The sequence below is a fragment of the Bidens hawaiensis genome, unplaced genomic scaffold, assembly GCF_021521415.1.
Source record: "Bidens hawaiensis isolate Kalapana, Puna unplaced genomic scaffold, B.hawaiensis_p1.1 tig00006190_1, whole genome shotgun sequence".
Taxonomy (NCBI): Eukaryota; Viridiplantae; Streptophyta; class Magnoliopsida; order Asterales; family Asteraceae; genus Bidens; species Bidens hawaiensis.
In genome coordinates this window covers 64,791-76,781 of record NW_027491410.1, presented here as the reverse complement: position 1 = coordinate 76,781, position 11,991 = coordinate 64,791, and the positions used below count along the sequence as shown (strand labels likewise).

The window sequence follows — 11,991 nt, the reverse complement described above, 5'->3', positions numbered from 1 at the left end:
ATATGTTTGAGACAATATAAAGAAATCAAAGTTTAACAGTAAATAATAATAATAATAATAATAATAATAATAATAATAATAATAATAATAATACAAATAATAATAATACTATATATATGGAAAGAAAATACCATTATTATGTGCGACCAGAACAAGGTAAATAGGCGCCCTAAAGTATTTTTTTCTCCTTAAAAATCTTTAACTTCAATTCTACTTCTCCAATAATTCATATCCTCAACCATGTCATCTGAGAGGTTTAGGTCTATCAGATCATGCCTAATCCTCTCATCACAAGTCAATTTAGTTCGTCCTTTACCTCTCCTCCCCTCTATAGTAATGTTTTCTACGGATCTAACAAGGTTCGTCGTCTGTCTTCTCTTCACATGTCCAAACCATCTCAATCTCCACTCTCTTATCTTGTCCGATATGTTCGCTACCCCTAATCTCTCCCGAAACACAACATTTCTTATTCGGTCTAGCCTTGTGTGCCCACACATCTAGCGTAGCATTCTCATTTCTGCTACCTCCATCTTCCGCACATGTGCCTTCTTGATGGCCCAGCAATCTGTTCCATATAGCATTGCAGGTCTAACTGCGACCCTATAAAATTTTCCCTTTAGTTTAGTTGGGAAACTCTTGTCGCACAATATACCTGTGGCTGCTTTCCATCTACACCATCCAACCTGAACTCGATGGGTCACATCACTGTCTAATTCCTCATTGCTCTGAACAAATGATCCTAGGTACTTAAACTTCGTTACCTGCGGAACCACCTACCCTTCAATGGTGATATGTGCGTCTTCATTGTCATTTACCCCGCCAAAATCACAGTGTAGGTACTCCATCTTAGAACGACTAATTCTTAAACTTTTTGTCTCTAAGGTTGTTCGCCACTCCTCTAGCCTCATGTTTAGATCTTGTTTTCTCTCAGCAAGTAAGACAATATCGTCTGCGAACATCATGCACCACGGGAGCGCCCTTCTAAATTGACTTTGATAACTCATCCAAGACTAGTGCAATAAGAAATGGACTCAACGATAACGGACTCACAACCTATTGATTTGAAATTGCTCACAATCTGTTGACTACTAGTGAGAAGGTAAGGCTTGACGCTTGACTCGTTCTAGCTTAAACTCACTTTCACAACCTCCAAATCAACAATTTATCGTAATTCTTGTGACACGACTCATTTTGACTTGACCGGTTCTAACATGTCTCATTTTGTGCCCCAGCCGACGAATAATGCTAAATCCATTACCGTCTCACCGACCATTTAACCACTATTCTCATTTATTTAAAGAAATATTTACACTTTGAACACCAAGGATTGCTTACATCCCTTTTGAACTTTTATTTAAAAAAAAATAAGTTAAACCCAATAAAGCAAATTATGGCCCTTTGGTACGTTCAAGCATTTAAATGAATAGAACACTTAGATAATAACTGTTTGACGATAATTACATTCTTTTATGTTCGCAAATTATTTGTTTAGATTTATATGAATGGACATAAACAAACATGAAATACTATTTTTTTTAAACAAACATAAACACAACATTTTTTTCGATTAAACATCCATATTGCTCGGTTCATTTACAGAGCCTAATCTTGTATAAGTTCGTTTAGGGTTGTAAGCAAACCACATGTTCAACGAACAATTCGTAAACCGTTCGACGGAAGTTCGTTTATGTTCGGTCGATTGGTTAAACAAACAAACAAGAACATAAAGCTCTCGCCCGTTCAATTGTGTTCGTGAACGTTCGTTAATGTTTTTCGTTCATGAACCTTTGTTTATGATCGTTGGTATACGTTGCTCATGAAAGTTTTTTGTACATTTATTTATTTTATCTAAACATTTTATATTATTGAATTTATTACCCTTAACATAAAATAAAAAATCATAGTCTCACATTGTTTTTGCATTGTTCTCATTTCCTTTCTTATTAATTTATTATTCACATTGATGAATACATCAGTCTCAATATCTAAGCTCCACCGATTTTATTTGTATTCATTTGTGTTTGTGAATACATTCATTTCCGAAAACGAACATATAATCTCGTTCGACAAGTGTTCGTGAACACATTATTTCCATAAAAAACGAACATGAACAAGTTCTTATTTGTTTTCGTTCAATTTGTTTACAGCCCCAAAGTTGAATCTAAAATCTCAATAATATCCAAACCAAAAGTCTAGGACTGTTTAACTCAGCTTTCCACCCAGTTTACCTTAAAGAAAAGTCCTTGTTAATCAAGTTTATTAATAATAATAAAAACAATAAGTTTATATAAATAAAGCAACATTATAAATTTAATTTTATCAATCAACTCTCTCATGGCATGTTTGGGATTTCTTTTCTACACCTCCTTATACCTTATATAAGAAGTATTTATAAGTTATAAAATTCTAACTTATGAATACTCCTTTTTTCTTCTTTAAAATGTAAAATAAGTTATATTATTCAAATAATATTTTAATATATAAAAGTGAATAATAAAAATAAGGAAACCAAACACCCCCTCACTTTGTTTTCTTTGTGTTTTCTTGAACACCATTTCTACAAATTCACCAACAAATTGACGTCAGGTATCTTCATTTTAACCAACTGATGCTTTTAGTTTCAACTAATAATAATAATAATAATAATAATAATAATAATAATAATAATCCTCGTTCTGGTCCTGGTAGATTTTCTAATTCTCCAACGGAGTGGAAACCTAAACCTAAGGTATGATACGTTTGCAGATAGATTATTACTCTCAAATTCATTAATTCCAATCATCACAAATGACTAGGCCTGTAAACCGCACAAACACCAACATGTTCATTTAACTTTAACCCAACATGAACATGAACGTGTAATTGTATAAATTTTTATGTTCAGATTTTTCGTTTAAAACCTGCATGCATAGTACACGAACAGATGTTCACGGTGATTTATTTAAATGAATCAACAAAATGTGTGTTCATGTCCGTTCGTTTATTAAATAAATGAACTTCCGCTGAACGGTTCATGAACGTTCGGTTCATTTAGAGGCCTACATATTAGGGCTGCATTCGGCAAATTGTTCATGAATTGTTTGGCGGGAAGTTTGTTTACGTTCGTTCGTTTACTAAATGAACAAACATGAAGGAGGTCTGTTCGATTTACTAAATGAACAGCATGTTCATGAACGTTCAATATTGTGTTCGCTTACGTTCGTTAAAGGTTTTTAATACTTTTTTAATAACTTTTCTAATCGTATTATATGGATTTAAGAAAATTATCAACATAAAGAATATATATAAGAATACACCAACACAAACTTGGTAGCTGGACCGAACCGTTGACACCGACCATTCTCGGTTGGTCAAATCAAATAAAACATTGTTTCTGTTTGTTCATTTGTGTGTGTTTGAACAGTTCAAGAACAAGAAATTCCATTCGGTTAGCTGTTTGTGAACAATGTCCGATAAAAGTTTAACGGGCGAACATGAACAAGGCTCTGTTTGGTTCAGTTCGGTTACATCCCTATCACAATCTAAAAGAATTACTTGCTGGAACTATTAATTTTATAGAAAGTTTAATTGATGTTCTCTCAGATTGATGCATCATTGCATGATGATGATAATTCTAAGAACATGAAACAATTTGGGGGAAAATCTCATAAGAATGATGAAGAAGACGTGAAAAATTTCAAAAATACACCGATGTCACTTCATGCTGATAATAATTCTAAGAAGGTGAACAAGAGTGTGAAAAAATCTCAAAAGGATGACAAAGAAGACGTGGGAAATTTTAAAAATACATCAATGCCACTTGATCCTGATAATAATTCTAAAACGGTGACAAAAGTTTGGGAAAAATCTCAAAAGGATGATGAAAAAGAAATGAAAAGTTATACAAATACACCAATGTCACTTCATGCTGATGGTAATTCTAAGAAGGTGAAAAAAATTGGGGAAAAATCTCAGAAGGATGATGAAGAAGATGTGACTTTGGGTGTGAAAAATTTTAAAAATATGCTGATGCCTTTGGATGCCGATGATGAATCCAAGAAGGTGAAAAAGTTGCGGATAAGTCTCTAAATGATGATGATAATGAAAGATTAAATCATTCTGGATTTGATATCTGTCCAAAGAAGGATGGTTCTGTAATCAAGCTAAAAGCTCCATTACATGTGATGAAACGAGAAAGACGAAAGCAATCCATGAAAGGGCAAAACATCACCGTTTTGAGGCCTGGGATGGTACTCATGAAGGGTTATATATCTTCTGCTGATCAGGTATGTGTTTTTAAAGCTTAAAGATCAAATTTGCAACTTACAATTGTATAGGGGTGTAGATGAGCTCGGCTCATGAGTAGTTTTTCAATCTCAAGCTCCGCTCTGGCTCAACTCGTTTATTATGTAATATCTATTAATTATTTTAGTTACATTTATATATCTTTTTTGTATATATTTTAGTCTATATATAACATAATATGGATTATCTACTTACTTTTTCATAATTTTATATACAATGATTGTTTTAATATATTAAATAAAAAGCATACAAATTGTAGTCTTGTGAGCCGGCTTGAGCTCAACAATGAAGCTCGGGCTAGGATCATTTATTAAAGATGCTTTATATTTTGGTTTGAGCTCGTGCTTGAGCTTTTAACAAGCCGATTGCACCCCTAGATGTTTACAACTTCATCTGATTGATTTTGATGGTTTTATTTTCAGATTAGTATCGTAAAAACTTGCAGGGAGCTTGGAATTACTGATGGAGGTTTTTACCAACCTGGGTATAGTAGTGGAACAAAACTACATTTAAAGATGACGTGTCTCGGTAAAAATTGGGACCCCGAGACTAATATGTATTCTGAGTTAAGACCGTTTGATAACTCTAAACCTCCGGGGATTCCTAAAGAGTTTTGTGATATGGTTGAAAAATCAATACAAGTTTCAAATGAGTATAATCGTGCGAACGTTGGTGGTTCAAATGAAGGCAAAGCTGTTCCTAACATGTCACCTGATATATGCATCGTCAACTTTTATTCAGACACTGGCAGGCTTGGTCTTCATCAGGTTAGAAATTATAGCTTTCTTATTGATGTGTTTTTGTTAATTGGTTAAAGTTTGTTGCTTTAGATTGCTAATAAATAGAGAAATGTGATTGAAGTTGTTTAAAAATAAAAAAAGAACATAGTTTATGAAGTTCTTTATGCACCGCTAATTTTTATTTTTTTTATAATTCTTTTTTATTAATGGGTTTTTTTTTTCATGTTGTTAAACTTTGTTGCTTTAAACTGCTATAAGATATAGACTAAAAACATAATTGTTGAAATTCTTTCCGCAATGATATTTTTGTTTATTTTTATTTTCAAGATTTCTTTTTATTAATGGGTTTTCTTATGTAGTTAAAGTTTGGTGCTTTAAACTGCTAGAAATTATAATATGTTGTAGATACAACGGACATAATCGAACGTTAATGTTTGTAAATGAACGTCCATAAACTAACATTAGTGGACGCAAACGAACGTTAACGGATGTAAAAGAACAAACATAAACGAACACATTACCGAGCGTCCAGTAACAGACATACACGAACGGGGCCTCTGTTCGTGTTCGCTTATTTAATTAACCAAACAGAATTCTTTCTTTGTGTTCGTTTGTTTACTAAGCGAACACACACAAACGAACTTCCCGCCAAAAGGTTCGCTGAACTTTCGGTTTGTTTACTGTTTCAAATACGCATAAAGTTGTTCGCAAAAGAAATAAATTAAAAAAAATAAAAGAACAGTTTTATATGTATAGTTGTCTCATTTTCATTTGGCAGAATGCCAGTTTTACCCTTTAACAATTTTAAGATGTAGATTAGTTTGAATTATAACTAACCGAATGAAAAACTCAAAAGTAGAAATGTGGATATATATTTATTTGCTAGAGATGAAAGTGAAATAAAAGATTGTGAATTAACATATGTGTTGATATGTGTTTAGGACAAAGATGAAAGTGAAGAGAGTATAAAGAAAGGATTACCCGTTGTATCATTTTCGATAGGCGACTCTGCAGAGTTTAAATATGGTGAAACCCGATCTGAAGATGAAGCAGAAAAAGTTACTTTGGAATCAGGGGATGTTTTGATATTTGGCGGGAAATCGAGGCTAGTATATCATGGTGTTACTAGTATCATTCCTGATACTGCTCCCATATTGCTTAAAGAAGCAACAGATATGAGGTCGGGTCGCTTAAATCTAACTTTTAGAATGTATTGACTCGATCGTTTATGAAGCTTGTTTTTATGTCAATATTGGGATTTTGATGATGTTCATCACAATGTAGGAATGGATCTTAAATGTTTGCTATGTTTTGGTGTGAACATATTTCAGATGATTGATTTAGTCTCTTAACTGTTGTAAGTTAGTGCGTTACTTGATAAAGGAAATAATAGCCCATTACGTAATTTCTGAAATCGTTTGGACCGCATGACATTCCTCCACATTTCTCTAGTTATATGTTTTCTATATATAAGGTGAAGTCATGATTAAGGATTTGTTTTACATAACACACAATCAACATGATCTTCCAGCCATCTCTAATTTGCAATGACTATATATTATGATTACAATAAATTAAGAAACTCAAGTGGGCATTTAAAATGTATAGAATGAAGTGTAATTTGGTACTCATAATATGATGCAATATTCTCCCATATATAAAATTAGTTAAGCATTTCATAATCAAACCATTATATATTATATTCTACTCCCATAACTTAAGTTCTAGTAAGTATTGCATCATAGCATACAACAATTAAATCATGTGAAATTACTGGGCGGTTTTTGGAATGACAATTCGATTTCTTTTTGAAAATATATTACTGTAATTTTTTCTTCACCCGCCAAATATAATTTTTTTCTTTTCACATTCAACTTTGGCAACAAAACGTTTACTGCAAACAACTGATGAACCGATACTGACCAAGTTACCGTCATGATCCCGTCGGTAGCTTTCGAACATGTAACGCATTTAACGCGCTCCGCCGCACTGCACGGGTAAAAGTACATATATGTTATTAACATAAAGCTATAATATATGTGTAAAATTAACATATGAATATGTTAAAAAGAGCACCAACACAAACTTGGTAGCCTAACTGAACCGTTAACATTGACATTTCTATGTTAGTCAAATCAAATAAATTTTGTTTGTGGTTGTTTTTTTATCTCTGCGTGAACCGTTCAAGAACAAGAAATTTCATTCGGTTAGCTGTTTCTGAACCATGTTTGATAAAAGAAACTCAAGAAATTTCATTCGTTATATTTGTCGCATGCACTTTGGCCTTGGTTGAACCCAACCACAAGTTTTGATGCAAAGACAAAAGAATTTTAATTAACGCAAAAGATAAAAAAACACAAATAGTGGGAGTATTACAACATTGACTTATATATTGCGCAACCAAAGTCGACATATAGAACGAAAAAAGAATGTGATCAGAGTTGATTCGTGAGCCGTTACACAATGGACACCAATTTAAATCTACATGAACCTTTAAGATAATGCTTGATTCTATATACCCACTTACAGCCAACAATGTTAGTGTAAGCAAGAACTAGAACCATTATCCAGGCCCGGTTGGAGTGTAAGCCAACAATTTTCAGTACACATTGCATCCCATCATACATACTATTTATAAGCATGATGAAAAGTGGTAGGCTTGGTAGAAAGAGTGATTGAGTTATAAAGAAGAATATAGTCAGAAAAGTAGCGAGGATGACGAGTAATTCAGTGTCACGAAGATCAAAGTAACCATTAACATGAATATGTAACTAAATAAAAGACAGTCTGGAAATAAAACCTACAAGTTGCAACTTTTGTATAAAACAACCAATATATTTACACATAATTCTAGAACCGCCATTGAACATGTTTCAACGAAACAAACGTACAAGTCATTAGAGATAACAAACAATAAATAACATTAAACAAAGTCCCACAATCATCGATGTAGTAACATCAACTTTTAGAAGCAATTTGGATCTAAAATGGATTTGGTATAAATGAAACAATCTTAAGCTAGGCCTGCCTTTCCTGGCACAGTACATTTTTTACACCGCGAGGTACAAGTAACCACATCATAGAATTTTGACAAGTTCTAGCTTATAGAAATAATTTTAATCTAGTTTTTAGACCTCATACTTGCAAAGATCCTCGAATCCCATGTATTCATCTCGCTCAATTTTCCCAATCATGTCTTTGATTCCAATTCCACCTGTAAAAAAACTACATTAATAAAAATACAAGTTTCCCATGTAGTTTCATCAAAAATTTTAGTCAAAAAACTCACCTAATGTTACTGCACTAATGAGTATGGTGGATGCCAGGATGAATATTATAAGTGAATCGCGCCCTAACCTCATAGTCAGTTGTTTTATAGCATGTTGACCGATAAACGCAGCAATCGTTGCCACGAGTAGAAAATAAGCGGCTACAGAATTATAAATAATCAGATAAGCAGTTTAGATAAAGATGGACGTGTTGGGTAATAAGCAACCTTTCGTACATGTTGAAACGACTAGGGTTGACCCAAAAAACTTTTTTTCCAAAAAAAATAGGAAGAAAATTCTTTTCTTGAGATTAAAGGGTAAAGTAGACATTGTATTTACTAGCTAGCACAATGGAATATAAAGGAGGACCTCCATTGAGAGACTGTAGACTGATATAGGGACCTCTACTAACAAACCGATAAATTATCCATTAATCTAACTAAATAATTATTTCTCTATCTTTTATACAAATTGGTGTGACAATATAATTATATAAATACAAGAAGAATATTATTTCAACAGTTATATATCTTTCAGTTATATATCTTTCTAAAGGTTTAAAAGGTTTTATGCATTAAAACTACACTGAGCACAAATTTTGACACGTGTGATATGTTTCCTATAAAGCTATGCGCTTACCATAAAGAACTGGGAAACACTTTAGAAGGTAGTATTCATAGATGACGAAAACGTCATTGCAAATGTGGCTGTTGCACTTGAAACCTGTGGAGGTACTCCAAGCTCCAAAAAGAGTGGGCCCATGATAATACCGCCACCTAGGCCGAGTAAGCCGCCAACCAAACCAGCTACAACACCACAAAAACAATACAAAACCAATTGTCCTACGCTAAGGTTGCTGGCTGAATCTCCAATTGATGATATAGTTCTTGTTCCTTTATATAAGCAAACTGCCTCATAACCAGATACTCCAAAAGAAATTGGAATCTACATAACAATAATTAATTATATAACTAGTATTATTGTCAAAAACTATCTAATCGGAAAAAAAAAATGGTTAGAAAGTATACCTGTGATAAGTTTAGCACCCAATACCATGTTGAACAAGTAGAAGTATAATTCTGTCACCATCATATGCAAATTCATAAGTTCATAGAATAATAAAGCTTATAGAAAACGTGAACAATGTAACATTCTAAGTTATGTTAATTAATTACCTTTCCGATTTGCAGACCAAGGAATGAAATCCAAACAAAGACAAGAAGGCCTAGCTCTTTCCAACAAACATTCTCATAGATAGTAACCTGAGATGTTTATATATAAAATATATTTTCAAAAATTTATACAATGAAATCAGGCTTTTTCGCAGCGGTTTCACCTCTGTATTTAACGTTCTTTTGGGGTAGGATGTACTTGTACTTCCGTTGCTAGGATCACGAGAATGAATCATGTATTCTGCCTCGGCACCATCTGTAGTTTATATATAAAAAATAGTGGAAATTATAATAGAATAAATAATGTTTGCAATCATGATATATCAAATAATCCTACCATTGCTTTCCAAGAGCTTAGCAGCCTCCTGAAAAAAAAATATGCTCAAGAACTTACCGTTATTTTCTTTAAAGAAATAAATAATAGTTTGAATGAACAGATTATGTAACTAGCTAGCTAGGCGTCAAATAATCAGTTTCGTACCATCAGCAATAAAACCGGTTATATATGTGTAAACGAGTTCCTTTATTTCAATAAAACTGTTCTTTTTAGTCATTTTAACTACTAGTTCCTTGAATATTATAAAACTTGGCAACACTGAAATTTATCTATATATATATTACCGTTTTCTTGATTGTTTCTTCTTTCCATGTTTCAACACCCTTGCAGAATGCCTTGGTTGATATGACTGTAGATTAACCATTTATAATTTGAAATGTGATTTTAGCAAACAACCAAAGGGTGAAATAAAAATACACAATTGAACTTAAACATAACAATACCTATGAAAAGAATAATTAACAAAATTGTAACCATCCAATCAGCAAAAATCACATTAAAAGCAACTCCAATACTTATTCCAAGCATCAACATTGGCTGAATAAGCAATGCCAAATCATAATCAATAATCGGCATGTCAAGCGTCGGATGCCTTAACTTAAGATTGTAATAAACAGTTGAGGTTGCCGCACCCATGATCATACCTGAAATACATACAATTTTTAAACACAACTCATGTGAGAATGTGTCATTAAATTATATATTTGGATGTAATCTATTCTTACATTTTGAAATCGCGGGTAGCGGATTTAGCATCAAAACCAATAATTAGAGTAAGCATTGGCACAAATATCCCACCACCTCCAACTCCACCGACACTCCCAAATGCTGCTCCACAAAATCCAATAAAACTACCAACAACACTTTGCCACCCAAATTCCATATCCTGTTATGTTAATTTTTCATTTTTAAAGTATTAACAGTTAGTCATGTGTAGTTAGTATCATGTGCCACGGTGATTAACGAACACACGATTAGCATGTCATGTGTTGTTGGGACTAATTAATTATAAAACCGTATTCAGAGAAAGAGTCAATCTAGAATCAATGAAATTAGTTTGTTTTTTTAAGTTAACAACCACAAGTTATTAGAAAAATATGACATTAAGTGAAACACAAGTTTATAAACGAAATAAAAATACCTGTTCAAGTTATATATTATTAATGAAGTTGTCAACTTACAGGCCAAACATGCTCATAACCAGTTCCATTTGTTTGAAACATATTCTTCACCAATTTCACAAGATACGCGGTAGTCCGTTCATCTACACCGTCGTAACCTGCAACTGCTGCCGCATCTTCAGTCACTAGAAGCGAACACGAAGTTCATCAGGATCATCATCACAACTCGCAACATGCTACATCTATGTGCTCCAATCTCCATCATTCAATACGATAACCCTGTAACACTTTCTTGATATTGTTCTTCTATAAGTACTCCGATTGAACTTAATTGTTCAACTGAAGATATAGAGATATTAGAAGAACACAAGAAATATGAATTGCATGTTGTTAAGTGGTTTTCAGGCTTGTTAAAATTAATGGTGTGGCAGTGGCATCACAATATGAGGGTAGTGACAAATATTAATATATATGGTAACTTGTTATTTTGTCACACCAATTTGTATAAAATTAGATGTTAGAGAAATATATGCATGGTAACTTGTTATTTTGAATTTCCGACCCACTTGAGTTTTCTGAAACCAATGAAGTTTTTTTTGAATTCCCAAACGTTATCTTGTACAATAAGGTTATCTACTTATTGGCTACTTTAACAAATATGGTAATCTAAATTTATTGAACGATAATGAAAGGTTGATAAGAGCTAGTCCTACTTGCTTATTTTTGTTCCTAATTAACAACCAACAACTCTAATTCAACCTGAACCTTTAGGAAAAACTTCCATATCACCCCCACCAAAGTGGTGATGGCAAGCCTTACTACATACAAATAATGGAACAATTATGAGAAACACTAAACCCTTCGCATTACTGTTCTTATTAAAATCATATCTTTTTATACTATAACATGTTATTCAGAAATTATGAAAAACTTATAAAGAGAGCAAGAAAAGAAAAGGGATATGTATGTGTTATATAGGTAATTAACATGAATAAAATTTTCAAGGTAACATATAAAATATTTATATTCTTATTTAACTCGCTCTCGATCTAACAAATCATTTAAAAT

General features: G+C 32.8%; 1 protein-coding gene and 1 pseudogene across 2 annotated transcripts; one reads left to right on the top strand and one right to left on the bottom strand.

Moving 5' to 3' along the window:
* The first annotated feature begins 2,625 nt into the window (after positions 1 to 2,625).
* Positions 2,626 to 6,315, top strand: LOC143631658 (DNA N(6)-methyladenine demethylase ALKBH1C-like). Its single transcript, XM_077100348.1, has 4 exons — positions 2,626 to 2,728; positions 3,583 to 4,265; positions 4,707 to 5,051; positions 5,966 to 6,315. Exons 2-4 carry the CDS (start codon positions 4,164 to 4,166, stop codon positions 6,239 to 6,241), a joined length of 723 nt encoding a protein of 240 aa, XP_076956463.1. The 5' UTR covers positions 2,626 to 2,728; positions 3,583 to 4,163; the 3' UTR covers positions 6,242 to 6,315.
* Positions 6,316 to 8,098: 1,783 nt separating this feature from the next.
* Positions 8,099 to 11,188, bottom strand: LOC143631657 (sulfite exporter TauE/SafE family protein 3-like; annotated as a pseudogene). Its single transcript, XR_013153400.1, has 11 exons — positions 10,984 to 11,188; positions 10,528 to 10,688; positions 10,246 to 10,446; positions 10,087 to 10,151; positions 9,803 to 9,830; positions 9,630 to 9,721; positions 9,469 to 9,555; positions 9,322 to 9,372; positions 8,933 to 9,238; positions 8,314 to 8,454; positions 8,099 to 8,238 (listed from the first exon to the last, which is right to left on the bottom strand). The product of XR_013153400.1 is annotated as a sulfite exporter TauE/SafE family protein 3-like (transcript).
* Between the last annotated feature and the right edge of the window lie 803 nt (positions 11,189 to 11,991).